This window comes from Anopheles funestus, chromosome X (genome assembly GCF_943734845.2).
Source record: "Anopheles funestus chromosome X, idAnoFuneDA-416_04, whole genome shotgun sequence".
Taxonomy (NCBI): Eukaryota; Metazoa; Arthropoda; class Insecta; order Diptera; family Culicidae; genus Anopheles; species Anopheles funestus.
The window spans coordinates 15,728,297-15,756,112 of record NC_064597.1 but is presented as its reverse complement, the minus strand read 5'-3'; the positions used below and the strand labels follow the sequence as shown (position 1 = coordinate 15,756,112).

Below are 27,816 nucleotides of genomic sequence, written 5' to 3'. Positions count from 1 at the left end.
TCAGATTGTACAAAATGTCAAATATTGTTTCACATTTTTTCATTAAAAATATATCAAATACATCAGCGAAACAGTTTAGAAACGGATTTTTTTACGTTCACAGTCATACTGATATTTTGCAAAGTTTAGTTAGGTTTTTATTAATGTGCTGAATCAATTTTCAGTCTGATTTTTCGCAGTTTACGAACAGCAGATTTAATTGCCATAGTTTTCTCACTGGACCTGCTGATGAGGATGATCTGCTGAATATCCCTTTCGAGTAGGATATTTTTCGTGCGCTGCTGAATAAAATTGAAATGACCATTTCATGAATTTGTTTTCTCTTCTCCTTGATTATTTTCCAAAGTTTTAGCTTCTTTTTATTTTTGTTAATTATTGAAAAGATAAAAGAGTGTTAACAAGGTAATATATCTATGGACTAGTGATTTTTTTAATAATATCGCGTGTGGAAATTAACCTTTATCAGAACCCTACAACTGGAAGCGAAACGAAACAGATAACGAAACCTACAACAGTCGCACGACAAAAATCCAACTCTGCTAAACCCAAGCAAGAGACAGATAGCGAACAAATCGAAAACCAAAGAGAATTTTGGTTTGAAACTGGGTTATTTTTACAGACAATTTGAAAAAATTGTATAGATATTCACATGAATTTTGGAGGGACGAATGAGAAACACATTAATGTTTTTGTACCATAAATCGCGATATAAAATTGGAATATTTCCAGCTTCAACGGTTGGTGAATGTTTTCGTTTTATAATCAATCTCTCTTAAATTATATTAATATTGTAGATAAAAATAAATTACACAAATGTTGCCATGATAGGAAAATGGTTCCCCGTCTACAGAAGAAAATCAACATTGCAACAATTTTTCAACGGTCAATATATTGATGACACCTGTACATGTGTTGTTTCTGTTTTTGGTCCCCTGCAGCAGCATGCTCGACAAACTGCACGAAACGAACTGCTCGAATAGGGTAATTTTATCGACTGCCAAATATCCCTTCAAGCTGTCCCGTGAAGAGAACGGAGAAACAGAACAGGCAAAGCAGCGTCGCAACTTCAACAACTTCGTTCGTTCGTTCAGCGTTAGTTTTCGCTTCTTTTTACGATATTTTTCACCGATGGCCGTACCGTGTTGAGCCGTTTGGTTTCGCTAAACGTGAATCCCGCAACAAGGTGTCCCGGTACCGTTCCGGAAATGGCCGCTACGGTTTGGATTTCGTCTTGCAATATTGTGTGTTTCGGTGGGCCAGGGCCCCATTTTTTCGCAGCAGCAGCAGCACCAAGTTCGTCACGGAGCTTCACCACCTCTGCTACCTTTACCCTGCGCGGGCAGGGTGTGTAGTCGTTGCACGGTTTGGTAAGCGTAGAGTGATTGTGTGTAAGTGTGTGTGTGTGTGTGTGTATGTAAACTATGTGGAAAAGGGGGCTTTACTACGGCAAGGAATCTTGTGTGTGGGTGGGAAACCAAAAATCGGGAGAAAAGAGGGCTAGTGATTTACATTCGATTAGGTTTCGGGTACGTGCGTGCGTGCATTTATATGCGTTTGTATGTGTGTGCTTATTGATAACAATGCGTCAATTGATAACAATTTTACATTTCACTTTACACGCACGAGTAAAATGATGCGAGGAAATGGTGTCTCGAGGAAAATAGGAAACGGACGTAAGAGGAGAGGTTCAATTTTTCAAACCGCCCTCCACCCCCCGTCCCCATTCCGCACCACACCGAAAAAAAACAGCACAACAGTAGGAAGAAGGGTTTGGTATGTGTATGTGCGCGCATGTGAGTTGTGTGATGTGTGTGATACTACAAGCAAAAAAAAAAGCACAAAGTTTGCGGATTAGCAAGCAAAATCGCTTTCGGTGAGAGTTGGGCGAAATGCAAAGAAAGCATATAAACTTGCAGGTGCTTGCAATGAAAGCAAGAAGGTGCTGTTGCAACAACTCCCATCTCTCCACACAGCTCCATCTAGCTGATTTCGATCAATTCAATCGCAGCAATCAAATGCAAAACCGTGTGGAATGTCGAGCTGCAGCTTATATTTTCGATGGGGTGCTGTGGACAGGGTTGATTTTGGTGTCAACCGTGTGCCGAGGGATAGATAGTGAAGGAGCGAGAGAAAGAGACAGCGATAGATTGGTTGCGCGGATTGCATCGAGCAGTATTAGGTGTGCATTCACCCTTCGCTCATTCCACCGTTTCGCACCAACAGCCGCCCCCAAACCCGCACAATAAAACCCAACCGATCAAAGTATGGCATCCTTTCAATTGTAAATGAAGAAAACAAGACAAAAGGAAACGGGAGAAAAAAGCGCTTCTATCATCCTTATCATTCGGGCAAATGGTGTGCGTTGGTTCCTATTGTTCTTGCATCTGTTTCGTTCTCTTTCCGTCGCTCCATAAATGCGACACGCGAGCATCGAACCGTGTGGTTCGTCATCATCGCACCAACACTACATACGCGCACGTGCACACTCGCAACGGCAAGCACACACTTTGTGTCCGTAGGTGCGCGTGTAGTGTGTGTGTGTGTGGTTCATTAAAAGCAACAAAAAAAATGTCCACTTTAAGGTGTGTTGATACAGCGCAAGCTTCATTTTTTTTATTAGTTTTTTTTTTAATGTATTGCTGTTGTGATGACAACTAGCGAGCAGTGTGTGTGTGTATGTGGGTGGGATGCAGTGAGGGGATTTTATTATTTTTTTTTAAAGGGGACATTATGCGGACGGGGTGAACATAAAGATGGAGAAAAGGAAATTAACATAATTAGAAAAAAGAAACGGGAAATGCTGGATGCTACGGGCTGTGATGAGCCAATTGCCTATTTGAATTTTATGTTTTATATATTCATCAATCTTCCTGTTTACCTTGGGACGGTTTTTATATGATAAAAAATAATTAACATGTGATATGCCCAACATAAATTGGGCCACAAGTTAACGGTTTGTTTTCCATCTTTTGGAAAATATTGGGTAATATTAACTTTAAATGATTTTAATGGATAAAGTTATATCTTTATGTTGTGAAATTATATATTTCTTAACAAACACAATTTTAGCACCAATATTCCTTCACCTTCCCTTCTCCCTTTCTACTTTCCCTTTATAGTGCGAACCAAGAATGGTTCCATTCCCCAAATGAATCGTTACATAATAAATTATTTAATTAATCTTCTTCTTACCATATAATCTTACATACAGCATAACACAGTTACTTCATGGCTGTGAAAAAAATGAAACGAAACATACAAAAAGAACGGATTCTCTTGAAACAAGCGTTGATTGCTATCTGTGCGTGTGTGTGCGATAAATAAATGTGTGCCAAGAAATGCAATGAAAACAAAGCGAATCTTTGTGTTATTTTTATTGTTCTACCTTGTACCTTCATTGTTGTATGTATTTTGCCATGTTATTTATATTTACAAGCTTTATTGTTATTACAAGTGTTTTCTCCTTGTTAATTAAATTATGTTTTTGTTAGCTGTGTCTTAAAATTTCGTTAATATGCGTTAACATTTTCAACGCGTTTTTGCAGTAAAGAGATTTAATGTTTGTTTTAGTTATGAAACATTGGATTGAGATTAAGTGAGCTATCATCGCTTATTTAACGTATTTTCACTGTTTATTATATATTTCTGTTTTTTAAACTTCATCCATAGGAGGGTTGAATGTTTATATATTTCTATAAAGTGTAAAATTTTCTTTAAAAACAACAAATCATAATGATGCAACAACATTATTTTCAGGATTAAAAAAAATGAAAGTGTCTTGTCTAATAAATGTCTCTCCTTACCGTTGATAATATCACAACAGTGCATATAAATAAGAGCGCAAAATACATAAACATATTGTGAACAATATTCACAATGATTTCATCAAGCAACAGAAAAACAAAAATGGATTCGATTGAACAAGCGTTGGTCTGTGCTGCTCAAGCATAAGTCAATTATCCTAACCATAGAAAACATTTTGGGGTGTACATTTGCGTGTGTATGTCTATGTACACGCGCATCATTTCACCCCATTTCTTCCCATTTCAGGATATCCCTATTTAATGAAACGAACAACTTAGTTATAATGAAATTACGCGAAAAAATACATTTTAAGATTTAAACTTTAGAAAAAGTTTTACAAAATTATAAACCTCGCATTATTTATAACTTACATTTAACTATAATTATATCTTAATACATATATTGAACTATATACTATTAATAATAACGGAATCGCGCAACGGAGCGGGTAGAACTTATACACAGCAGACAAACAAAACAGAACAAACACTGCAAAAAAAAACTTCTTACCCTTCCCACACACTTTTACAATAAAACAAATTCCACACAAATTAAAAAAACGAACGAACGCAACAAAATGACTACTCGCAAACAGACAAAATTCTCCACCAAAATTCAGTTCTACCTGAAGCACAGAGAGTCGCGCATACTGAAGCTGTGCAACGATACCATAGGTCCAGTGCCGAACGATTCACTGAGCAAAGCGATCTTCAGACTGTTGTCCAAGCCGGTAGACAATAAAGGCATTATACAACTTTTTGTCGACAAGGTAAGGAACCAGGTTCCATGTTGGCGCTACCGTATCAGCACGCGTTAAACCGATTACGTTTATTTTGCAGGGTCAGCAATCGGCGCAATCGAACGTCACGAGTAACAGCAGCAGCAACAACACTGTGAAGACCGTACTGCCAGAGTATCAGAAGGAGGTGGAACGCTTTCATGGGCGCATCATCTGTAACGACAACACCTGCATCATCGACCCGGTCGCCTCTCCTAAGAACGACAGCAATTCGAATCCTCGCACACATTCCTTCCGAATTGTCTCGTTCAGCAAGGAGAGCGAAGCGACACGGGGCGGTGGTGGTGGTGGTGACGCGTTTGCCAACACCGACGATGAGGCGGGTGGTGCGTCGGCCGAGCAGGAGCAAGCACAGAATCTCATCACCCGATCGCCGGCGTCACCGTCGACGGTTACTGCCACCAACGTCGTACCGATGGCGGGTGGCTCGACCAGTAACCATAAGGCGATCCTGATGTGCTTCAGCTGCAAGCTCAGCTTCGGCACCTGTCGATCCTTTATAGCGCATGCCAAAATAGAGCACAGTCTCACACTGAACGACTACGAGCGGATGCTGCTGGAGAAGAACTACAGCAGTGCCATCATACAGACGAATGCTGAGAAGCAATTCTTTTTTCTGGTTCCTTTCGAAGAGAAATCTTCAGCCAATAGTAACAGTAGGAAACATGTCGAGAGCGAAGAGAGATACAAGACCAATAGTAGTAATAGCGGTAGCAACAGCAGTAGTAGTAGCAGCAGCAGCAGCAGCAGTATGAACAGTGCTACCAACGCGATCGGTACCGGTAGTACGGTGGGTAGCAATCCTACCATCCTAGGCAATAGTAACATCAATGGCAATCACAACACCAGCAACAGTAGTGGCAGCAATGGAAACAACAACAACGGCAGCAGCAGCATCAGCAGCAACAGTACGAACAATGGTATCCTTGGGTTGCTATCACAGCAACAGTTGCAATTACATCAACAACAGCAGCAACATCAACAGCAACAACAGCAGCAGCAGCAACAACACCAACAGCAACAACAACTTCAACTGCAACAACACCACCTACAGCAATCGGTTTCTCATCCTGCGGACGCATTCCCGCCCGGTAGCATCGGGTTCGACACCACTGGCAGCTTTCCGAAGCTCACCGCCAACAATGCGCTACTTTACGAGCAAAGCTGGAAACTAGCGGCAGAAAAGTACAGCAATGCGATGAACGAAAGTGCTGCGATTGCGGCTGCCGCCGCCGCCGCAGCCGCTGCTGCTGCAGCCGCTGCCAGTGATGGCGAAAAGAAAGTAACCGGCAACGGTGGCAATGGAGGCAGCGGTGTGGCCAGCGCTGCCGCCGCAGCCGTCAGTGGGAAGTTGCTGACCGATTTTCTGAACCAGCAGAAGATGCTTAGCACCGTAGGTGACAATCTGTATAGCAAGCAGAACAAGTTTCTCGAGCTGATCAGTTCGGCAACCGACATGAAGCTGAATCCGCTGGCGGCAGCTGCGGTGGCGGCGGTAGCCTCCAACAAGGGTGCTGGACCGGGTGTGTTATCTGATATGGGTGCCAGCAGTGGGGGTGGTGGTGGCGGTGGTGGTGACTTCCATCTAAAGAAGTATAGCCCGGTCGATCTGTACAAGCAGTTGATTGCGAACAACTTCCGACCGGAAGCGATGGACGTCGGGGAGGAGTTGAAGAACGAACATCAGATCAGCGTGAAGAAGCTGGAACCGTGAGTTAAACATATCGCAATTTGCTTGCCAACGCGTCTAACTTATGTGTGTGTATTTTCAGGGAACCCTCGACTGCATTCCGGAACAGCAACTTCAGTCCGAACATTTCGACACGCAACTCCTGCAAGACGCTCAAATGTCCGCAGTGCAACTGGCACTACAAGTACCAGGAAACGCTCGAGATACACATGCGTGAAAAGCATCCGGACGGTGAGACGGCCTGCAGCTACTGTCTTGCCGGTCAGGCTCATCCACGTTTGGCCCGGGGCGAATCGTACACCTGCGGATACAAGCCGTACCGGTGCGACATCTGCAACTACTCCACCACCACCAAGGGCAACCTGTCGATTCACATGCAGAGTGACAAACATCTGAACAACATGCAGGACCTGAACGGTATGATGAACAAAAGCAACCAGAGCTTCCTTAACCTCGCGACACTGCAGGCGAACGAAAAGGTGGTGAACAGTTCGCGCAATCAGTATATGGCGGCGGCCGCCGTTGCCGCAGCAAGTGCCCCACTGTCCTCGATGTCGGGCAAGCTCGGTGGTGGTGGTGGTGTTGGTGTTGGTGTCGGTGTTGTTGGTGGTGGCGGTGGTGGCGGCGGCGGAGGTGGTGGTGGTAGCGTCCAGTCTAAGGAGTCGGGTCCGGTCGGGTATGAGACCGGAGGCCGTCCCAAATCCTTCTTCAAGTGTGACATCTGCAACTACGACACGAACATCGCGCGCAATCTGCGCATCCACATGACGAGCGAAAAACATATCAGCAACCTAAACTCGTTCCAGTCCAGCTACAATCAGCTGAAGAGCCTGCAAAGTCTGCAGCAACAGTCCCAGCAGCAATCGGACAATCTCGACTACCTGAGCGCGATCAATCTGAACACGCTGAAGGAAGATTCACCGATGGCCCGAGTGGACGAGTATACGGCGGCGGCGGCAGCGGCTGCTGCTGTTGCGGCCGCTACCGCTAGCGCCGCTGGCAATAACAGTACCGGCAGTGGCAGTAGCAGCAGCCTAAAACCACTGTCGATGCCCTCGTCACCGTTCGGTGCACCGCTCGAGACGGCCACGCCTGATTCACTCTTCCTGAATCAGCCGTCACCGTTTAGTGGGGCCAGCGAACCGGGCAACGAGCGGGACTACCATCACCATCAGTTGGACGAGGACAAAAATCCGCTCCACTTCGATCCACCGATTCGGCTGTCGCTCGATCCCGCAACGTACTACAGCTGTCTGGTGTGTGCGGACTTCGAGACGAACAATCTGGAGGAGCTAAAGAAGCACGTGCTGAAGGATCGGACCAGCAGCGCGATGGATGCGATACTGGTCGCCGGCCAGGAGTGTCTCCTCTGCGGGCAGAAGGCACACGACCGATCGGAGCTGGAACGGCACCTGAAGGCGGAGCACCATCTGAGGCGGCTCGAGCTGATGATCCATCTGCTAGAGGGGCGTGACAAAACCGCTACCAAGTTGCGCCAGTTCGTCGGACAGGAGCTGTACAAGAAGCTGCAGCTTATATTCCCGTTGGCGGAGGAACCGAAATTTCCGTATGATGAGATGCCAAGCGTCAGTGAAATTTCGCGCTCTCCGCTAATGTTGCTACTCGAGCCAAAAACCGAGCTTATCGAGCGGGATTTCTCTACCGGTGCGAACGGTATCGATAGTGAACGTAAGTTATGGCCCCTTGAACAACTCGAGATATGGTACAGAACCTGAATACTCATTTGCCTTTAATTGTTTTCTCTTTCTTTCTCTACACATTCTATCAGAATCATCTTCCACCTCGTGTCCGGATAATGTGCAGCTCAAGTGTAACTGTTGCAACTTCTACACCACCTCGCTGGAGAAGATCGGCATACACAGTCTGTCGGAGAAGCACATCTTCCGGCGCATCTGTTTCGACTATCTGCTGCTAATCTCGAGCGAAAAGTCCAGCCTGGCGAACGTTGGCGTGAAGAGTGAAGGCAAGTGTGAACTAGCCGAGCGGTTGCTGCTCGCCCATCAACATCAACCCGCGACGGATCACATCTCACGTGTCTTGTTGATGCAAATGATGCTACTTGCAGATGGAGCAAAACAGCAGCAGCAATCCTCGCCGAAAGCTAACCAGCTGATGCTGACCTGCGTGCCCTGTTGCTTCAAGACGGACCACATCTACTACATGATACATCATCTCAAGAAGAGCTGCAAGGTGGAGCAAAACATTAACCTACTAGGGTTGCGCAACATTTTCAAGCTGACCGCTAAAGGTAAGTGATCTTTCGACCTCACTAAGATCTGAAGCTGCAAAATGGCCGCCCATTCATATTGATTTCAGCTGTTGTTCAGCTATCAATGACTATCGGATTTGGACAGAAAAAAAAACAAAACGAATTCACATTCGATCTTGCCTTGGTTTAATGGTATTATTGGAGTTGATGTTTTTATCGCACACGTTAATCGCAATTGGCCCAAAAACGATGTACGCTTCCAGGTGCGCACGAGCGTGTGTTTGTGCACAACGGAAATGGACATGAGTTTTAATTTATTTGTCACCTCTCTTCTTTGCGGTCTCTTACCGGAGTTAGAGGCATTTATGAATAACTTCATGTTTGCCACATTCGCACCGGAAACTGGTTTTATTGTTACGAACGCATTTCGTACCGCTTCGGAACCATTTATCATTTAGTAGTTGTGTGTCTATGTATTTGTTTTGGTATGTAAAGAACATAATTAGTATTGTAACGTAACGTAACAAACTTGAATTTCATAATATTCTAGTAATCTCTATGTAATCGAATTCTCTGTTTGCGCATCGTTCTTAATAAAGTTTTGACTCTTCGATCGAGCGAGAATGAATCATACGCAGTAGAGCAAAATAGAAGAACGCACACGTTTTGAAGTAGATAAAAGATACATACAGTAGACTCAAACACCGGTCAGACGACGAAGGGGAAGGAATTTCAGCCGGACAGGGCATGAATAAGCAAACAGACATATTTCAATTGAATGTACGTATAATAGGAAAAGAAAAGGGAAACCTAGAGAGAGATCCTCTTTCCACTGGGGTTCTGCCAGGTCGCTTAGGTTCTCGATCGTGTGCAGCTTAAAAGGGTGTGAAAGAGAGTACATAGAAAGGGACGGACTTTCATTCCAGAGGCTCCGGGGCAAGCCGGTTTTGCTCGACTTTTGTTATTTGTTCAGCATTTAAGTCTTCTTTCCTCCTTTTCCCTGTTATCTTGCACCGCCAGCAAGGTGTGTGTGTGTGTGCCGTCCTGCTTACACATCCTTCCCGATGGGTCACTTTTGTTTGGCGTGCCGTTTGCGTGTAAACAGCGAACGTAGTTAACGTTTGTGTGTGCGTTGCCTCTTTACAAACTTCGATCACCCTTATATCTGGGATTTTGTGTTTTTTTCTTCTCTTCTTCTCGTTTTATTCATCCCTCTTGAGTGGCCCTATACCCAAGGGGTAGGGTTTCTCGGACGGTCTCTTTCTAGCAACGGAGTTATGGTAAAAGAGGAATCGAGCGCGAAAAACGTGGCCCCGAAGCGCACAGGGCGAAGGCACACAATTATTGATACAAAACAACCGTAGACGGGGTGGCCTGTCGTAGGGTTCGGGGTTGTGGTTTTTTGTTGTTTCTTTTTTTTTTTTAGTGCCGAGGTTAGGGATAACTGAGGGACCCCGAAACCTGGACCGGGCATCTTCCTCTTGTCCCTTCAGTTTCCATTTGGCCATCCATCCGTCAGGATATAGCGGAGCGTTGTGTACTAGTACATCGTGCGTATTAATCTCAGTGCGTTCGGTTCGATCACCAGTATCGGAGCGGTAACTGCTTTGACCGGCGTGGTTTTTGAAGTGTTTTGCTATACGTTTGTTTTCGATTGTTTGTCTGCTTCGATGCAGAATTAACGACAGTTCTGGACAGTCGGTGTGATAATAGTGTGGGGCGATGCGTTACGATTGCAACGCGTTATGTACGTAACGAAAGCTTGTTTTTTATTGTTTGTTGATAGGTGTAAAACAGAAAAAGTTAGGTTAGAATATCACCTCAGCTCTATTCAATTGCATTAGGAATGCGCATCAATCAAACCTAACCTAACTAATGCTTGCTACAATCAGAATAGAAGCGTTGTTTTTTTGCGCAGTACACGCCAAGGCGACGAGACGCGAGTAAACAAAAGCGCTTGTCCGTACGCGAATACGCAGGCGGAAACAATGCGCTTACGCATATTACACACTCGTACACACACGCACCGTTACAGGAGCCTCACGTACACCGGGAGTCCTCCATTGCCCTTTTCCGTGCGAGACGTATGGTGTTTGAACAGCTTGGTCACAGTACACACACACATACATAGGCGCGCAAGCGAAATGTACTTGTGTGCGGTGAAGCGAGAAACGGGCACATATCGGACCGGAAAGGGGAATGATGAGCATAAATATGGCGTGGTGGTGGTGTTGTACATTTATGCTGCACTACTCTTCTCGCCCATGCCGGGCTACGGGATGTTGATTGGCAACCGTACACACCACAGGAGAAAAGCAGCATGAATCCCATTCAAGACATGATGGTGCGCGCACACCACTTCCACCATCAGTTTGTGTGTGCGTGTGTGTGTGTGCATGTTTGGTGTGAAGGAAATGATGAATTTTATTGCTCATGCTTAATAACTTAAAACCCCTTAAATGGGGACGACATAAAGCGTCCGAGAAGATTTCACGCTTCAGTCACAGCGGCACAGAGTTGCGGTGTATATGGGTCTGCCTTAATGGTGTACATTAATGTATATCTGTTTTTTTTCTATTCGAGAAGATTTATTTCCATGGGGAAATCTCGTTTTTTTTTTATTGTAGCAGAAAGCGGAAGGAACGGGAATCATATATGGCACGCACAGGGCGTGACATTCAATCATCATCACTCAGTGCTTGGCATCCTGTCCAAAAAGGGACCTTAGCTTAGAGATTGTTGTGCTGCGATGTTGTGCCAGATGGCGTTTTTCTGTATTCTTCACAGATCACAGATTACATTATTTTTTTAAATAAAAAATAAGAGAACTCTAATGACAACGCTTACACGTTAAGTTGAATCAAGTTACTACGCAGTAACAAACCTGGTGTCGCTTCAAACGCGACTGGGACTGCGACCTAATACGCAGCTGATTTTTTTTGGTTTTGGGTTAATTTAAGTCTTCTGTCGAGCTAGCCGGTCCGGTTCCATACGACAGAACCGGGAATCAAATCCCATCAGGATCGTCCCCCCGTAGCAAGGACTGACTATCCGGCTACGTGGTAAAAATTAGTTAAGTAAGCTAGAAATGGCCGGCGTGATCTTAGAGGTCGTTAAGCCAAGAAGAGAGAGAGAGTATAGCTAATCATAGATTGCAGCACTAAATGAGAATAAGTTATTAACTCTTAGGAATTCGTCCAGACTGCAAATGATCTAATCATTCCTAAATCAAGAAACAGTTTGACATTTCTTGGAAGGATAAATTCTAACATAAATTGTGGTTTTTTTTTTGTAACACATTAATGACGTTTCTTGAGGAAACGACACTTTTTACGTCCAAACAAAATTTTAACCCATTCTCTCTCTCGGTCTCTCTTACGCGCATATTACAGGTTTAGACGCCCAAGATGCAATGGATACGGGCGACAATGGGCTATGCAGCATACTGCAGGAGAAGAAGATGTGGAACGGTGAGAATGCCAGCAACCGTCAGGCAACCGGTGGTTGCAAGGATCGCTGTCTCGTGTGCAGCGTGTGCAACAAGTTCTCCTCGAAGAAGGTAAACGTTATGCAACACCTGTTAGCGAATCATAACGCCGGTAACGAGCTGCTCGGTGGTACGGAACTATCACCGAACGTGCCATCGCTGGCCCGGAAACCGTTCGACTATTTGCGCACACTGACCGAGGCACGTTGTGCTCAGAATTTGCGTCAAATTGAGAAGGTCACCTTCATGAGTGATTCGTTCGCGCTGAAGGAGAACTGTAACGATCTGAAGCACGGCAACCTGGCGGAGATGCTGGAGCAGTATGTAGCGCGCCAGGATGCGAACGATAGCTTTACTGCCCGTTCGCCACCGCTGGAAAAGCAGCAGCAATATTCGCCGACCCTGTCCTGTCCACTGTGTGCGGAAGCGTTCCTCGATCAGGCAACGGTGGAAACGCACGTGCTGCGCGTCCATAATATCAAGATGGACGGGTTGAATCGGCTGCTGAAGCTGGTCGATACCTCGCAATTTTTGAAAACGACCAACGGCAAACAGCAGCCAACGAGCAACAGTAGCAGCCCGGTGGAGAAGCCAGGGTCGCCCCATTCACCGTCCGGCGGCAAGGAGGGTTCGGTGTCGCCGGGTGTACCGAGCATCCGGTGTTCGTACTGTAAGGCACCGTTCGACACGATGGTTGACCTGAAGATACACTGTAACGAGAGTAGCCACTTTCGGCGCAGTGCAGATTCGGACGATCTCGCCTGCTTCCTGCACGACTGCAAGGACGCATTCGATAATTTGGCCGATCTGAATCAACACTTCAAGGCGAGCCATCTGAACTTTCTCATCTCGGAGCATCACACGTACCGGTACCGTTGTAAGCAGTGCCCGTTCGCGTTCAAAACGCACGAAAAGCTGAGCCGCCATCTGTTCTACCATTCGTTGCGCGAGTCAACCAAGTGCTTCTACTGCGACCATCACTTCAAGAACATCCATTCGCTGACGGCACATATCGCAGAGAAGCATCCGCAGGAGGCGCTTCAGTCCGGCAAGCCATCACCGCCGGGCATCGCGTCACCGGATGCTTCCATTCTCTTCTTTAAGGATCTCAAACGGAAGATGCTAAATAACCAGCAGCAGCAACGGAACGGGTTGAGTCCGCGTTCGGATCGGTCCGGTGGTCGGGACGCACGCGACAGTGTCGATGAGGATCGGCTGAGCGAAAAGTCAGTTAGCTCGAAAAGCAGCAGCTTTTACTACGACAAAAGTCTCGACGGTAGCGGCACGTCCGAGGGGCGTTACACCTGCACGGACTGTCAGTTCACCTTTACCGATTCCGGTGCGCTCGAGCGCCATCTTGCCACGGCCTGTCATATGCCGCGCGACGACAAAGCGTCACCTGACTCATTGGCTGCCTCGCTGATGTCTTCCCTCGCCAAGCATCACCAGCAGCAACAGCAACAGCAGCAACAGGTACAACAGCAGCAGCAGCAGTCGCAACACAACCAGCAGCCGCTGACGACGACGACATCATCCTCCTCTTCCTCTTCCTCCACGCAAATGAGCTCCCTGTTCTACGATATCAAGTCGGAGAAGTTTACCAACCCGAACCGACCGTTCAAGTGCACGATCTGTATGGAAAGCTTCACGCAGAAGAACATTTTGCTCGTGCACTACAACAGTGTATCGCATCTGAACAAGCTGAAAAAGCTAAAGGCGGAGAAAGGTTTCGCACAGATGTTTACCGGTTCCCTGCTTGGGGCAGATATCGGTGGTACGGTGGATGGCTGTTCGGATCGGGGCAAGAACTCTCCCTCACCAACCGTACCGTTTGGTGAGAAAGCAGTCACACCCTTCTCGATGCCTTCGTTTGCTGAGGGTTGTGGTGGCGGCAGTGGCAGCAGTGGCGGTAGTGGTGGAGGTGGAGAAAAGCGTAAAGAGGTCGGCGACGAGAAGGAATCAGCGCGCAAAAAGTTCAAGTGTGACATATGCAACGTAGCGTACACGCAGGGCAGCACATTGGACATCCACATGCGCAGCGTGCTGCATCAAACACGTGCCTGCCGACTGCAGGAGCGGAGTCTGTTCACTGGCCAATCAAACACGTCACAACAACAGCAGCAACAGACACAGCAACCCTCACCGCAGGGTGGCGAAAGCAAGAAGAAGAGCGAATTTCCGCTCATTCATCCGATTCCGGAGAGTCACGATCAATCGCCTAACATGCTGGATGAGGTGTCGATGCGAAAGCTCAAGTCGCCATCCGAGCAAGTGCAGCAGCAGCAACAACAGCTCCACCAACAACAAGCACTCGGGCCATTGTTCTGCGGTGTGCCTGTTGGTGGTGGTGGTGGCGGTAATAGTGGACCGGATAAGCCTGAAATTTGTGTCTGTGAATGTTGCTACCAGGTATTCCCGGGTAAGCTGATGCTCGAGACGCACCTCGAGCTGAGCCCGGAATGTTTGGCACATCGCAAGAAGCTGCTCGACAACGCCACCGGTCTACCGGACCCGTCTGGTCCGATCGGCTTTCCGACAGATGGTGGTTTCCAGCATCATCAGGTACTCAGTGAACTGGCGAAGGTGAACGCACTGACCGGTGGGTTCGATCTTGGTGCACCGGGTGATGCTGCCGCACTGCTCGGTGCTAAAAGTCTTGTCCCAGCGATGGACCCGGCAGCAACGGCTGCGGCAGCTGCAGCCGCCGCTAACCTAATGGATCCGAGCTTCCTGAAGAACGCATCGTTGCTACAGTTTGCTGCCACCGATCCGACCAGCAAGCTCAATCCGAACGCACTGAACGTGCTTAACTTTATGCATTTTCATCATCTGATGTCGCTCAGCTATCTGAACCTAGCACCCCAGTTAAGCTTTGGTGGCGTACCGCCAAAGGTCGGTGGTGGTGATCCCACCAAACCGGACGGTTCACCCGGTGCCGGAGGGCACGGTGATCCAGCTAGCAAGGGTGGTAAGGGATCCTCCGGTGCCTCCGTCGTACTACCACCGGTCAGCCTAAACGGTAAGCCGCTCGATTTGAACCTGCTGCCGCACGGACTCGATCCCAAGCTGGCAGCACAATCGCCGCAGCAGCTCGGCCAGCAGCAGGGTCTCGGTCAACAGCAGGCACAGCAACAGCAGCAACCTTGCACACAGAAGCGGGCCCGCACACGCATCACGGACGAGCAGTTGCGCATCCTACGCTCACACTTCGACATCAACAACTCACCGAGCGAGGAAAGCATCCAGGAGATGTCGCTGAAGGCGAACCTGCCGCAGAAGGTGGTGAAGCACTGGTTCCGCAACACGTTGTTCAAGGAGCGCCAGCGCAACAAGGACAGCCCGTACAACTTTAGCATCCCACCGTCGACGAAGCTGAACGTGGAGGAGTACGAGCGGACGGGCGAGGCGAAGGTGACCGATCTCGAGACGTCGTTCAAGTCATCGGCCGATGTTGGTGGATCACTGTCACAGGAAAATTCCTGCTCACAAGGTTCCACCGATATGAGTAAAGCGTTGAACGAAGCGATGAAGCAGAACCTGTCCAAATCGTTGCTAGAGTCGCTTAGCAAGCATCAGTCCGCTACCGGGCAGGATTTGGTCGGTGCAGCCGCAGCATTCCACCTCAACAAAAGCCTTTTCCCGGACACATTTGGTGGTGGTGGCGGTGGTGGTGGTGTAGTTGGTGTAGGCGGTGGTCCCGATTTTTCCGGCCCGGATACGGTCGGTTCCGTGTCGGAGTACTTCCAACGGGCGGCTGCCGATGCGGTAGCACTGGGTGCAGCTGTTGGCGGTGGTCCAGGTTCCGTCGGCGGTCCACTGTCGATGGCTATCGGTGGTACGGTGGTCGGCGGTAACGGTGGATCCCTTGTTACTGGTAACGGTGGTGGCGGTGGTAACGGTGGTGGTGGCGGTGGAGGCAAGAAAAAGAAAATCAAATCTGAATCATCGAACGACAGTCCGACGCCGGCCGATCTGCAACTCGACTCGTCCAACTCCAGCCCGATGCCGATGCGACCGCCGAGCGCTATCTCGCTAAAGAAGCATATGGCCACACCGCCGACGCTGGTCGTAGGTGAGGAGATGAAGATACCGAGCCCGATCGAGAGCCCGGTCATCTCGCCGCCCGGTTCGATGGGGTTGCATGCGCTGCCACCGCAAACCCAACCGATCACCTGCTCGAACGGCAAACGGGCGAACCGCACCCGGTTTACCGACTATCAGATCAAGGTGCTGCAGGAATTCTTCGAAAACAACTCGTACCCGAAGGATAGTGATCTGGAGTACCTGAGCAAGCTGCTGATGCTCTCACCCCGCGTTATCGTCGTGTGGTTCCAGGTAAGTTTTGACAAGCTTGGAGTTTAATTTACGTGCCCCATACTAAACCGTATCATCATCTTTCCGTTCACAACAGAACGCCCGCCAGAAGCAGCGCAAAATCTACGAAAACCAGCCAAACCCAACGTTTGAGTCGGACGAGAAGAAGGCGATTAACATCAACTACACCTGCAAGAAGTGTAATCTCGTGTTCCAGCGCTACTACGAGCTGATACGCCATCAGAAGAATCACTGCTTTAAGGAGGAGAGCAACAAACGGTCCGCCAAGGCACAGCTCGCCGCGGCCCAGATCGCACACTCGTTCACGAGCGGCAGCGAAGACTCTGACTCGAGTCTCGACGTTAGCCGGCGCGAATTTCAGCCGCGCGAGAACGACTGCCCTTTCTAGGAGCCGTGGGGTGGCTGGAGGGCGCCAGCTAGTATGCAACACTAACCGCCCTAAGCCTCCCCCGAATCCCCCACTCCCGGTTTTCCTTTCCCATCCCCTTTAATCTCCTGGGATAATTTTGCTTCCATTGCCTGCAACCTAATCCCACTCATCCATCCTTCCTTCCAATCTCTCTCGATCGTTTAAAACAAACACCTCGCACCTCTCATGACGGTGTGACGATTTTTTTATCTTCGTATTAATTATTTAAATTTTTTTTCGTTGTTTTATTTTGTCCTTTTTTTATTTTGCAATTGCAATTGTTTTCCTTTCTTCGTCACACTGGCTGAGAATTTTCGGTTTGTTTTGCGTTCTTTAGATTATTTTTCTTTTATATTTACCCATTTTTTTATCGGTGCGCTTTGCTTTAAAGCAGTACCGGTGCAGCGCAACGCTCGTCTCTTAATAACGATTAATAATTAACAAACAGCCACGAAAAAAACGTTTAATTCCATATGCCCCCGGGACCCTTAGGTGGCCGGGTAAACGCCATTGAAGCATCGCGTTTCAATAATCGATAGATGTGTTAATTTCCTCGCCTTCAATTTGCTAGTGAAAATATCGTTATTATTGTTTTATTTTATTTTTTTTTAGTAATCGAAAACAACAGACAAAAAAAATAATTTATAGTGATACACGTTCTTGAATCGTTTTATTCGTATATTTTTTTTATTATTATAATTATTACTGTGCGTAATGCTGTAGGTTTTAACAGTGACGTTTTCTTTTTTTGTATTACTGAACAGAAAACTTGAGTTGTAAAATTTGAAGACAATGAGTCGAAAATCCCCGCATCAAATGTAATGTGAAAGTTCCTAAAACAAAAGATCGCAAATATTAAGAATTTAGTTAGAAGAAGAAAAAAAAACAGAGGAAAGTAAGAAACAGAAACTCTGTGTCGTTTTTATAGGCTTTTATTAGCATCCGAAATTAAAATGTTTTCTTTTATTTAACTTCAAATGTTAATGTACTGTTACGCTTTCAAAGCAACTACATTAGCTAGATCCGTTCATGATTGAATGGGTGCTATTTTTCATTTATTACAGGCAAATGGTATTAATTAAATTATTAGATTAAAGCACCTAAAACTATGCAATTTCATCTGCAAAATTCCATGTTAAATATAATGAATGTATTTTACTTAATTCGTTTTGACAACTTATGTACATTAAAAAATGCAAACGCAAAATCGTAAAAGGCTCGTAAAATCACAATTCAAGCAATGTGCTGCATAACTTGCCTTTGCATCCTTGCAGTTATCATCAAATGGTTTATTGTGTTATTATTTTGCAAACTTACTTTGAGGCGTGCGAATTTGTATATCGCTTATTTTGTAAAAATATCCTCATTGGGGAAAAAATTAGAAAATTTTAAATAAAATTAGAAATAAAATAAGAAATAAAATAAGTTTTTTTTCCTAACCGAAAGTTACTGAAGCGATACGATATGCTGTCAAATCGTAGCATGCTGTCATTTTTACCTTCGAAAAGAAGAATGCAATGCGTTCGTGTGGCTCTCACTCACTCATTCGTTTACCTGTAGGGATGAGTCAGACTGCAACCCTCGGGCGTTCAATTTTCCCTTGGCATTTTCCCAGCTTGTGGGAAAGAGCAAGCGCAACAACTCACAGCTTCGCTGGTCGCTTCTCGTTCTCGCTGCCGGCGATAGTGGCACGTAATCGAGAGGGATTCGCGCATCCGTACAGGCGGGCATAGAACAGAACAGAAACCGACAGCAACTGCAAGCTTACGGCGAAATCAACCACAACCGAGTGGATAGTGAGCGTGTGTAGTGCCAGTGAGAGAGTAAAACAAAAAAAAAATAATAAAGCGGATCCGTGTGTTTATTTGCGTTCTCCTTACAATTACGTAGTATCCTTTTTCGTGAGTGTGTGGCGTACAGGTTCAGTCGTGCGTTCAATTCATCAGCATCTGGAACCACACAGGTACCGCAATTTCGTACCCTTTTAAATGTCCGTTTCGCTGGCAAAGTGAAGCCAATGTTTGCGAATGGTCCGCGGTTTTGTCCGTGTCCGCTTTTGAAATCCAGTTTTGGTGAAAACTGTCAGTTACACAGACACAAAGTGTCCCTGATGCGGGTGAATGGGAATATGTTTAAATTGTGTTCGATTTCAATAAAAGAATACTTGATTACAGGCGTTTTAAATTGAAAGTGCGAATAGAAGGCAATGAAGAAAAAAAAATCGAAGAGAGCTAACGCCATCGAGTCAACCCACCATTGACGTACAAATCTGCCAGGAGCACGTGTTACGGTTGAGTGACGACCGCACGCGCCTGTCAACTGCAGGATTGCTTCGGCGGAGCCAACTTTGTTCCTTTTCCGGCGTATATTTCCGTGCGTGGGAAAATATTGTTGGCGTTTTAATAGCTTGATGCCTTCAATAAAATTATTTTGCCTAACACTAGCGATTTACATTGAGACATTATGAGACACGCACTCCATTATGTTACCCGAGGATGGGTCACGGGACCTAAACTAATCTTTTTACGTTTACAGCAACAGAACACTCGCAAAGGGAAGAAGCAGAATGTTTAATATCTTTCATTTAGATTGTTCGATGAGGAACATCATCCTTCTATTCCAATGGATATCTTCAATCAAGAGGCAAGAAGGAAAATGGTTGACCACCATCAAGATCTGCGGCACAGAGACAAATAAGATGACAACGTACCTTTCCAAGATGTTTGGACACATATCAACCAGCACGGTAAGTCGTTGCTACGTTTTGGTAAATGTCTTACCTATCTATCAATATGACTCCCATCAACTGTACACCCTGTTAAGATTAGACGACAAAGATCCAATTGCTGCGGCGGGAATGGAGAGTGACTTGATACGGGGACAAGTCATCTTCTTTGCTTCCTGCCAACGGAAAACGTTTCTTAAAAAAAGAAACATATAAAAAAGCCCCCCCGGGACATGATCGTCTGTACATCCTCAAGGATGTCTACAAACAGAAGAAAAAATAGACACATTTAAAGTACCTCCTGGTGTTCTAATTTGATAACTTTCTCCCTTGCTTGCCGTATGCAATATTCCCCGCAGCTGCCAACACCATGCACTACAATTCGTTTAATTGCAAGCAGAACATACTGGAGTATTACACCTGTAAGAACGGCGTAGGGTGGACCTGCTGATTGGTCTACGCCATTTTTTTTTCTTCTTTTATTATTATACAAGTATACATTACCGCTTCCATTATTTTATCTGTTAACGGAAACGGTTCTCCTTTTTATATGTTTTCTTCAAAGTCTTTTTGTTTCGTTTCTTCTCCCCTTGTAATTCTTTATTTAGTTACCGGTGTTTTTCCCCCTATTTTTCCACACACTTTTAAAGCAACAAAAAAGTGCCCTTTTACAAGCACGCAAAGGTTTTCAGTTGTGCCTTGTTTTTTCTTTTTTCTTTTTTTGCACAATATCTTCCTCCCAACGGACATTCGTTGACAAGTGGTGCGAAGGTAATGGGGAATTAACGTTCATTTACGTACCTTTAAATGGACATTCCATTCATCCTACACTTGCGTGTATTTGAGGTACAGGGCGAGGGATTGGGACTCGCGTCGGAATTTGGGCGCACACAGTAACCCCTGATAGGTTTCGGTTTGTGGCTGTGTGCGTGTGTATGGAAACGGCAGGATCGATCATCACACACAGGTGCGCAATTAACTTTACCGGCTTCCGCTGTAGAAATGGTACATCTACCCCCTTTGTAAGGTTATAAGCTAATATAAGGCACACACACACACCGATATTATTCACCCCATCTGGAAAGGCTCCTCTTGTGGAACCTTCCAACACATACAAGCTACAGAAAGAGAGGGACCGATGTGTAGGGAGAAAAGATAGAAGAACGCCATAAATGCTCCACACACTGTAGGCCGTTTAAATAATTCGAGCAAACGTGGTATTAACCGCCGATGGTGCGATGGTGTTCTCTTCTTTGCTAGCGGCGCCTATACCTTAACACAGGTGTATGTGTGTGGGATCTGTGTGCGTGCTTACGCGGTACGATCCCATCAGATCAAGCGGCGGTAGCTCGGGTGTCGCTTCGTTTACGCACCGTTTGTTTGCTCGAGCGTCTCGTCGAGAGAACACACAATGCGCGCCGAGCGCATCGCGGTTGAAGCTTTTGCTAGTGTTTCTGCCTTGCTGTGAGTGTGTGCGAACCCGACTGTGAATGTGTGTATAAACGGGGCGGGTGGAGATTTGAGAAGGTTTTAACAGAAGCAACAGAACAAGCTTGATCTTGCGATGTTCTCGATATCACGGCAAAAAGGCAACCGTACAAGTGCGAAACGAATGAACGCGGTTGGTTATGATGGGAACAAAACTATCATTTTTTATTTCTCGATCGCCGCGTGTGTGTTTTTGACCGATAGTCTGTTACTAGTGCGGAAACTAATTCGTCGGTAGTGATCAAATGCAACACAGAGCTTGGCTGCGTGACTGCAACGAGGGGATGAAAGAATCGATCTAAGATGGCGGCAGGAGAGCACTGGAATGGCGATGTATGGCAGTAACAAGTAGCAGCGACACTGGAAACGAAGCGACCGTCCACAAAATGAGCTTCCGCCGATGCCACGAGCGTCAACCCCGCCGCTGTGTGGTGGTGATTTTACACGTTCTTAAATGATCTTTTACATTTCGTCTTATTGCCAACTAACTGGAGGCGTGGTGTGTGGTAGAGGAAGATACGTGCCGAAGATCGTCCCACCTTCTGCCCAGATCCTTCTCCTTCCGATCAACCAAATTTCTTTTGTTTTTTTTCCTTCCTCCCCCATCATAAATGATCGCACATCGAAATCGTCCCGTGTTGCGTGCGTGTGTGTGTTTTTTGAGTGGTTCACATTTTCAACGCTGAGCCACCTATCTGCAAGTGCGTCAGGAAGTAAAAGCAAAGGAGTTTTCTTACTATTCAAGAAGCTATCCAAGAAGCATTATAATATGTGCGTGCGTTTTGCGTGAATGTGACTTTGTGCGTGCAGACCCATTCGGCACAGAGTTTCATAGACGATCATCATGGCATCTTAATGTGTGTGTGTTTTTTTTTCTTCAATCTGCATGTGTAAGAAAGAGATAGAGGTAGAGTGAATGCTAACTAATTTCATGCAAGAGATGGAAAAGCTACAAGTAAATGACGGGTTTCGTTCTTCATCCCGCATTGCAAATCTTCCTCGACTCGACGGCTCCGCAACTCACGATCATCGTGTTCCTCTTCCACAACACAAACGAGCGTACACACACATACACACGTACGCACACGCATATCGTAATAGAGGATGGCGAGCATTCTACCGCTGAATAAACGATGGAAAACTCTGCCCCTTGGCATGTCCGATCCATCACTCAAACAAGCGCGAATCTGTTTCGTGCTGGAATGGGTAGAGCAGTAGTAAGAAATTACTATCCACGGCCTACCCCTATCTACCACCTGCCACCCAGCCTAAAACCATGCAAAAGGGTGGGTAGGCGGGGGGTGTGTGAGCGCGCGCTCGCGCACTCGTGAGTGGTGACGGATTTCACATCAACACACGATCAAACATGGCGCAGGTCATCAAACAAGTTCAAGGTCTATCAACCGACATTTGTTTTTTTTTTTAGGTGAAGAGAGGGTGTACCGACGGCCATGAGCAGGAAGATCGACATCACCCTTCGCAGCACTAACACACAAACACACAGGCGCGCGTACCGTGTGTGTCGTGCGGGAAGCCATTGTGTGAAAGGATTTGTCTTAAATGCAAATCGCTCACTTTACGGCACACGATCCCGATTGGGTTGAGGGACTGTTGCTAGGGTTTTTATTTCTTTCCGGGTTTCTTCACCACCCATGGCGGGTGGGCTATTGTCTGCTTTGACTCATTCCCAGCCCACCCCCTATAAAAAGCCATCCTCTCGAACTCGTACCGTCGCCAAAAGATGTAGCAAAAGGTTTATTCACATTTTTGCCGTTTTTGTGCTTGTTTCTCGCATTTCGTTCTCGGCCACTCGCACACAACCGCTCCCAGTGCTTTGTGAACGGGCAAGACAATCAAGACAAAAAAAAACATGAAAAGAGGAAATGGCCCCCGAGCGGGGAGGGGGTGTGGGGGATAAGAGTGGGGTGGATGGTTGAGCCCTCACGATAGTACCGGAGCGGAGGGTAATGCACCCGAATGATCGCTTTGCTCCGTGTGTTTGTGTGTGTTAGTTTGCTTCCCTTTTATTCTATTGCTTTCTCGGCTTTATTTCTCAAACTGGCAGGCTAGACACTAGGTAGAGAGAATTTTTGTATATTTTTTGTTCATTTTGTAAAAAAAAGGAAAGGAGTTGAGACAACATAAAAATGTAGAATGTTATTTTTTCAGTTAGGAAAAACACAGAAAGGAATACATGAAATTTGACCTTTTTTTCCTAGACAAAATGTAACATTCAAGACAAAATATCGTCAGGTGGCTTTTCTTAAGCCTTACCTTTTTTCCCTCTTTTTATAGGGGACGCCATGTAATGCACACGCGTGTTGCATACATTATTCCCGGTCAAATCGTACGCGGGTGGTGTGTGTGAATGTGTGTGTGTTTTACACATAAGTTTTCCCCCAAATGTTTTTTTTTCTCATTCCGGTAAGAGTGGAAAACCCTCACGGGAATATTATACTTTATATATGGATGTGTTTGTATGCGTGGGTAAGCCAGAGCAGAGAGATACAGAGAATGGGTGCGGGAAAATTAAGTCAGAATCAACAGATACACCACTCACACAATCCGTATAAAAATTCACCTGGATAAGAAAGAAAAAACCACACAAGCATACGACGAGAAACGCGCGCGCAATAGTAAGAGGAAAAGAAGGAAGAAAATGAGAAAAGCGGGAAAGCTAGTTGAAGGGGGGGAATTTCATAATGGGGGTACAACAGAATAACGAACGTAACATAAGAAAGACAGTTACAGAAAGCGAACGAGATAGAGAAGATAACGAGACACAAGCGAGGTAAAGGAAAAATGGAAAACAGCTTCGTACAACGGAAGCGAATTATACATACACTTGAATGTATAGCATTAACACACACACACACAAAAAAGAAACAAGGGAATCGTCGAGGAAGTGTAAAATGAAAGAAGACAAAAAAATTGTTGAATATGAAAACATTCAAACGCATTAAACGGGGGTGGCGGAAAACGGTGATCATCATCACCGAAGGAATGGTAAAGGAAATACGTTTCTTTCTCTTTCTGCTCTTTCTTTTGAAGAGTGCTCAACAAAAAAAAAAACTGTGTCTACCCTTCCCCCCGCCCCCAACAAACCTCCTCTTACAACGCGTTTTTACATCCGGCACGCGCGCATTTGTCTTCCTTTTTTTCCCCATCCTTCCTTTCTTTTATAATTTAAATCCTGTTACCAATTACGATCCTTTCCATTCGTGGCGTTCCCTTTAACCGTCAAAATCGATGCCACCTGTTTGCGCCCTTTTATTTCGATTGTTACCCACCCGAATACGGTCGGCCGTCTTCCTTTATTCCTCACCCACCCACCTCTGTGTCTTTAAGCGACCCTTAACCTTAACTCGTAACGAATCTTACATTTTATTGTCTAAGTGCTAACCTTTTTTGTTCTAAGTGCGCAGTTGTAGAAGGATGCGTCACATATTGGTTGTTTTTTTTTTCGTTTTGGCGCACTGTTTTAGCGTGATGCACGTGAGAAAAGCGCCAATTGAAAGGATTGAAACACAAGGCTTACATTTTGCTCTATTGCCCTAGGCAACCCTTACCACAGTCTACCACATACGGAAACGGCTGTGGGATGATGACGGAAAGGGGATGTTGCCACTAACACATGCTAACAATGCTTTCTTTTTTTTATTTTCCTTCCCATATAAAAAGGCCTTTAGATGTTTTCATCTTTTTTTTTGTCTTCCGCTCGGAGGCATAAGACATTGTTTAAAAATTATTAAACATTATATACATTTTTGATATTTTCTTTTGTGCACTATTATTGATTTTTTGCAACTTTTTTTTAAGTACAAGTTCGCTTGCTAATTTTTTTTTTAGATTTCTACTTTCATCGTTATATGTTTTAGCAATATTTGTTAATCGTAAACCTGTTCTTTTTTTATTTTCCCCCCCCCCGTCTGGTTTTTTTTCTCTCTCTCTGCCTCGTATTTTCTTTCCCTTTTTCTGTTTCAATTTTTGCCGCCAATTTTCCCTGCACACCGTTGTATTGTGTAATGAACTGAATTACCTGAATGTTCTACTGCCTCGTTTGCCCCCCGCCCCCTGTTGGGATGTTTACTGTGGCGTTCCTGACGTCTATTGTGGCGTCCTTCACCTGCTGGACGGCATCTGGGTAGGCCATGGTGGGGTGAATCAACTAGGCGGGGTGTTCGTGAATGGGCGCCCCCTCCCCGATCTGGTCCGGCAGCGGATTGTCGAGCTGGCGCACAACGGTATCCGGCCGTGTGACATTTCGCGCCAGCTGCGTGTCAGCCATGGTTGCGTTTCGAAGATCCTTTCGAGGTATGTGTCAGGGAGGGAGAGTGTGCAAGAACAAAACGTAACGCGAACCAACCATTGGCTAATGATAATTTTTTTTTGTGTCGTCCCTTTCCAGATATTACGAAACTGGCAGCTTTAAGGCGGGCGTGATCGGTGGTTCGAAACCGAAGGTGGCAACACCACCGGTAGTCGAAGCGATCGCTGCCTACAAGCTCCAGAATCCAACCATGTTTGCATGGGAAATCCGTGACAAGCTCCTGGCGGATGGTATCTGTGTGCACGACAACGTACCGAGTGTATCCTCCATCAACCGGTAAGACTATTTTGTGTGTGTCCTCTTCGGTTTCACTAAAAAGCACACGCGTGTCCACAGAATTGTACGGAACAAGGCGGCAGAGAAGGCTAAGTACAGTTCACAACGTTCGGACAACAGTAGCCTCGACAGTCCAAGGATTCTTTCGCGCAACAATCAACAGCAGCAAAGCCAGCAGCAACAGCAACAGGAATGTCTCAATCAACAGATGCAAGCAGATCAGGAATCGATGAAGTCACCACAACAGGTGGAGAACGTTGCGTCCCAGTCGTACAGCATCAATGGGTTGCTGGGACTGTCCCAGAAATCATTGTCCGGTTCGAGCTCGAAACGGCGTCGCATCAAGGAGGATCCTGGTAAGTTGGCGGACAGGCATCACTGCAAAAACCCCTCACACACACACACACACACAGCCAAAACCATTCTGATCTTGTTCTCTCTATTCTCAGCAGACCTGAAGGGTAGCATGTTGAGCTGTATCAAGCGCGATAAGGAGGCGAAAGAGATGTCGGAAAGCATGCTGCACGAGAGCATAGGCAAGGGAGGCCCCGGTCAGGACCAGCAGCAGCAGCAACAGCAGCAGGATAAAGGGCACGATCTCTTCGTCGGCGGTGTCGATTTTGTTAGTTCACTCGCGATGGCCCAGGACGATGGTAATAATCCGGATAATCAGCAGCCCGGCTTTAGCAGCATGCGGGCCGGACCACGGCCCGGCACAATGAGCAGCAGCCCGATACGGTCGCGGGAAAATGCCCTCTTCCTGCTGGCCGGTGGTGATAAAGCGCACAAATACCACCGCACGGACGAACCCATGCCGACCGGTGTGATCATCGAGGATGACAGTAGCGCACGCAAACATCAGCAAGCGCAGCAGCAGCAGCAGCAGGCACATCAGGCAAGCGACGTAAAGACGACCTACGATAAGATACTCGCCGGTGAGCTAGTGCCGGGCAGTGCGGTGAAACGTACCACCACCACCGAACCCACCACGCTGACACAGTCGATCGAGTTCCTGAGCGACATGAACAACAACATCTCCCAGAACCAGCATCAAGGTTTCGCGGCGGCAGCGTACGAGGGTGCGTACAGTGCGGCCGATGCGGCCGACACGGCCGTCCAGCTGAATCCACATCTGGCCGCCTGCTCTTCGAACTATTCCGCCTTCCTGCAGAATACCGACCAGTTTGCGGCGGCCAACCCGGAGCTGATCTTCCCGACCGCCGCCTATACACAGTACGCCGCACCCGGGTACGGCACGTTCAACTACAACTCATCCTTCGCCAACAACAACCTGTGCCGGGATCTTGGCCAGATTCACTATCCCGAGGAGCAGTAGTAGTAGCTGTAGCCAGTAGTAGTGGTAGGCAATAGTAATAGCAGTATCGGTAGTGGTAACAAACGTTGGAACGGAGTGATTTCTTTAGCCGGTACGATGTCGCGAGACAACGAGCGTGTGTTGCGTTGATTTCCGTGTTGAAACAGAACACACTTACACACCTACACACACACACACACGCGCGCGCGCACGCACAAAGGACAAGAGAAAAGGAGAACAAAAAAACAAAACATTAATTAAACAATTAAAAACGATGAAAATTCATTTATAAATCAGCCCCAAGCCGGTGGGCGAATACTCCTTAGGCAGTGGGAGTGTGTGTGTGTGTGTTGCGTGTTTCGCATTTAGATACAAAGATACATTTTTATCGACGGTCTACGCGCCCGTCTAAACGTGTCACGCATTTAGGAAGAGATATGTTGTGCGCTAACGAATGCTAACGTTTATTTTTTCTCTCTCTCTGAAATTTATTAAAATAAAAGCAAGTGCTGCACCGAAACCAATACACTAGCGGATTAATGATTTGTCGCTTCATTGTAGGCAAGAAATATCACATTTAAAAAATGGAAAGTAGTTCGGTGTCGCATCGAAAGATGTGAACAGAGAAAGTGATGTTTTAAAATTGTATCCGCATTAATCGGCCTACGAAGCATTTCTTGATTTTCGCGATTTTTTAAAAGGATGACTACACATCACAAAAAACTGTTTTAAAAAACCTTAACACATGTTAAGCATGTTTGTGTTAAGAAAATTACTTTGATAAAAGATATCCAAATCTAGCATTTACTGTAGTGGATTCGAAAAAAATTTCAATTTGAAACAAGATGGCGCACATTTAAAGCTGAAAAGGCGATGTTCGTTACGAAATGTATCCTTATTTTGGACCTAGATTTTGACCAAAGAGCAC

At 46.3% G+C, this 27,816-nt stretch overlaps 2 protein-coding genes across 5 annotated transcripts; both read left to right on the top strand.

Moving 5' to 3' along the window:
- Nucleotides 1-224: 224 nt before the first annotated feature.
- Nucleotides 225-17,663, top strand: LOC125764508 (zinc finger protein 2). 2 transcript variants are annotated; one of them, XM_049428860.1, is made up of 8 exons: nt 225-1,092; nt 4,051-4,573; nt 4,644-6,313; nt 6,376-7,982; nt 8,083-8,277; nt 8,380-8,562; nt 11,916-16,345; nt 16,422-17,663. In XM_049428860.1, exons 2-8 carry the CDS (start codon nt 4,382-4,384, stop codon nt 16,731-16,733), a joined length of 8,589 nt encoding a protein of 2,862 aa, XP_049284817.1. In that variant the 5' UTR covers nt 225-1,092; nt 4,051-4,381; the 3' UTR covers nt 16,734-17,663. The 2 variants fall into 2 exon arrangements, with proteins under 2 accessions (XP_049284817.1, XP_049284809.1); XM_049428852.1 differs by having other exon boundaries at nt 225-1,367; nt 3,212-4,573.
- An 807-nt stretch (nt 17,664-18,470) lies between these two features.
- On the top strand, nt 18,471-27,412 carry LOC125771113 (uncharacterized). 3 transcript variants are annotated; one of them, XM_049441393.1, is made up of 6 exons: nt 18,472-18,717; nt 19,343-19,901; nt 25,116-25,281; nt 25,376-25,573; nt 25,634-25,929; nt 26,023-27,412. In XM_049441393.1, exons 2-6 carry the CDS (start codon nt 19,850-19,852, stop codon nt 26,907-26,909), a joined length of 1,599 nt encoding a protein of 532 aa, XP_049297350.1. In that variant the 5' UTR covers nt 18,472-18,717; nt 19,343-19,849; the 3' UTR covers nt 26,910-27,412. The 3 variants fall into 3 exon arrangements, with proteins under 3 accessions (XP_049297358.1, XP_049297350.1, XP_049297369.1); XM_049441401.1 differs by having other exon boundaries at nt 18,471-19,901; nt 26,026-27,412; XM_049441412.1 differs by lacking the exons at nt 18,472-18,717; nt 19,343-19,901 and adding an exon at nt 19,922-21,401.
- The last annotated feature ends 404 nt before the right edge of the window (nt 27,413-27,816 follow it).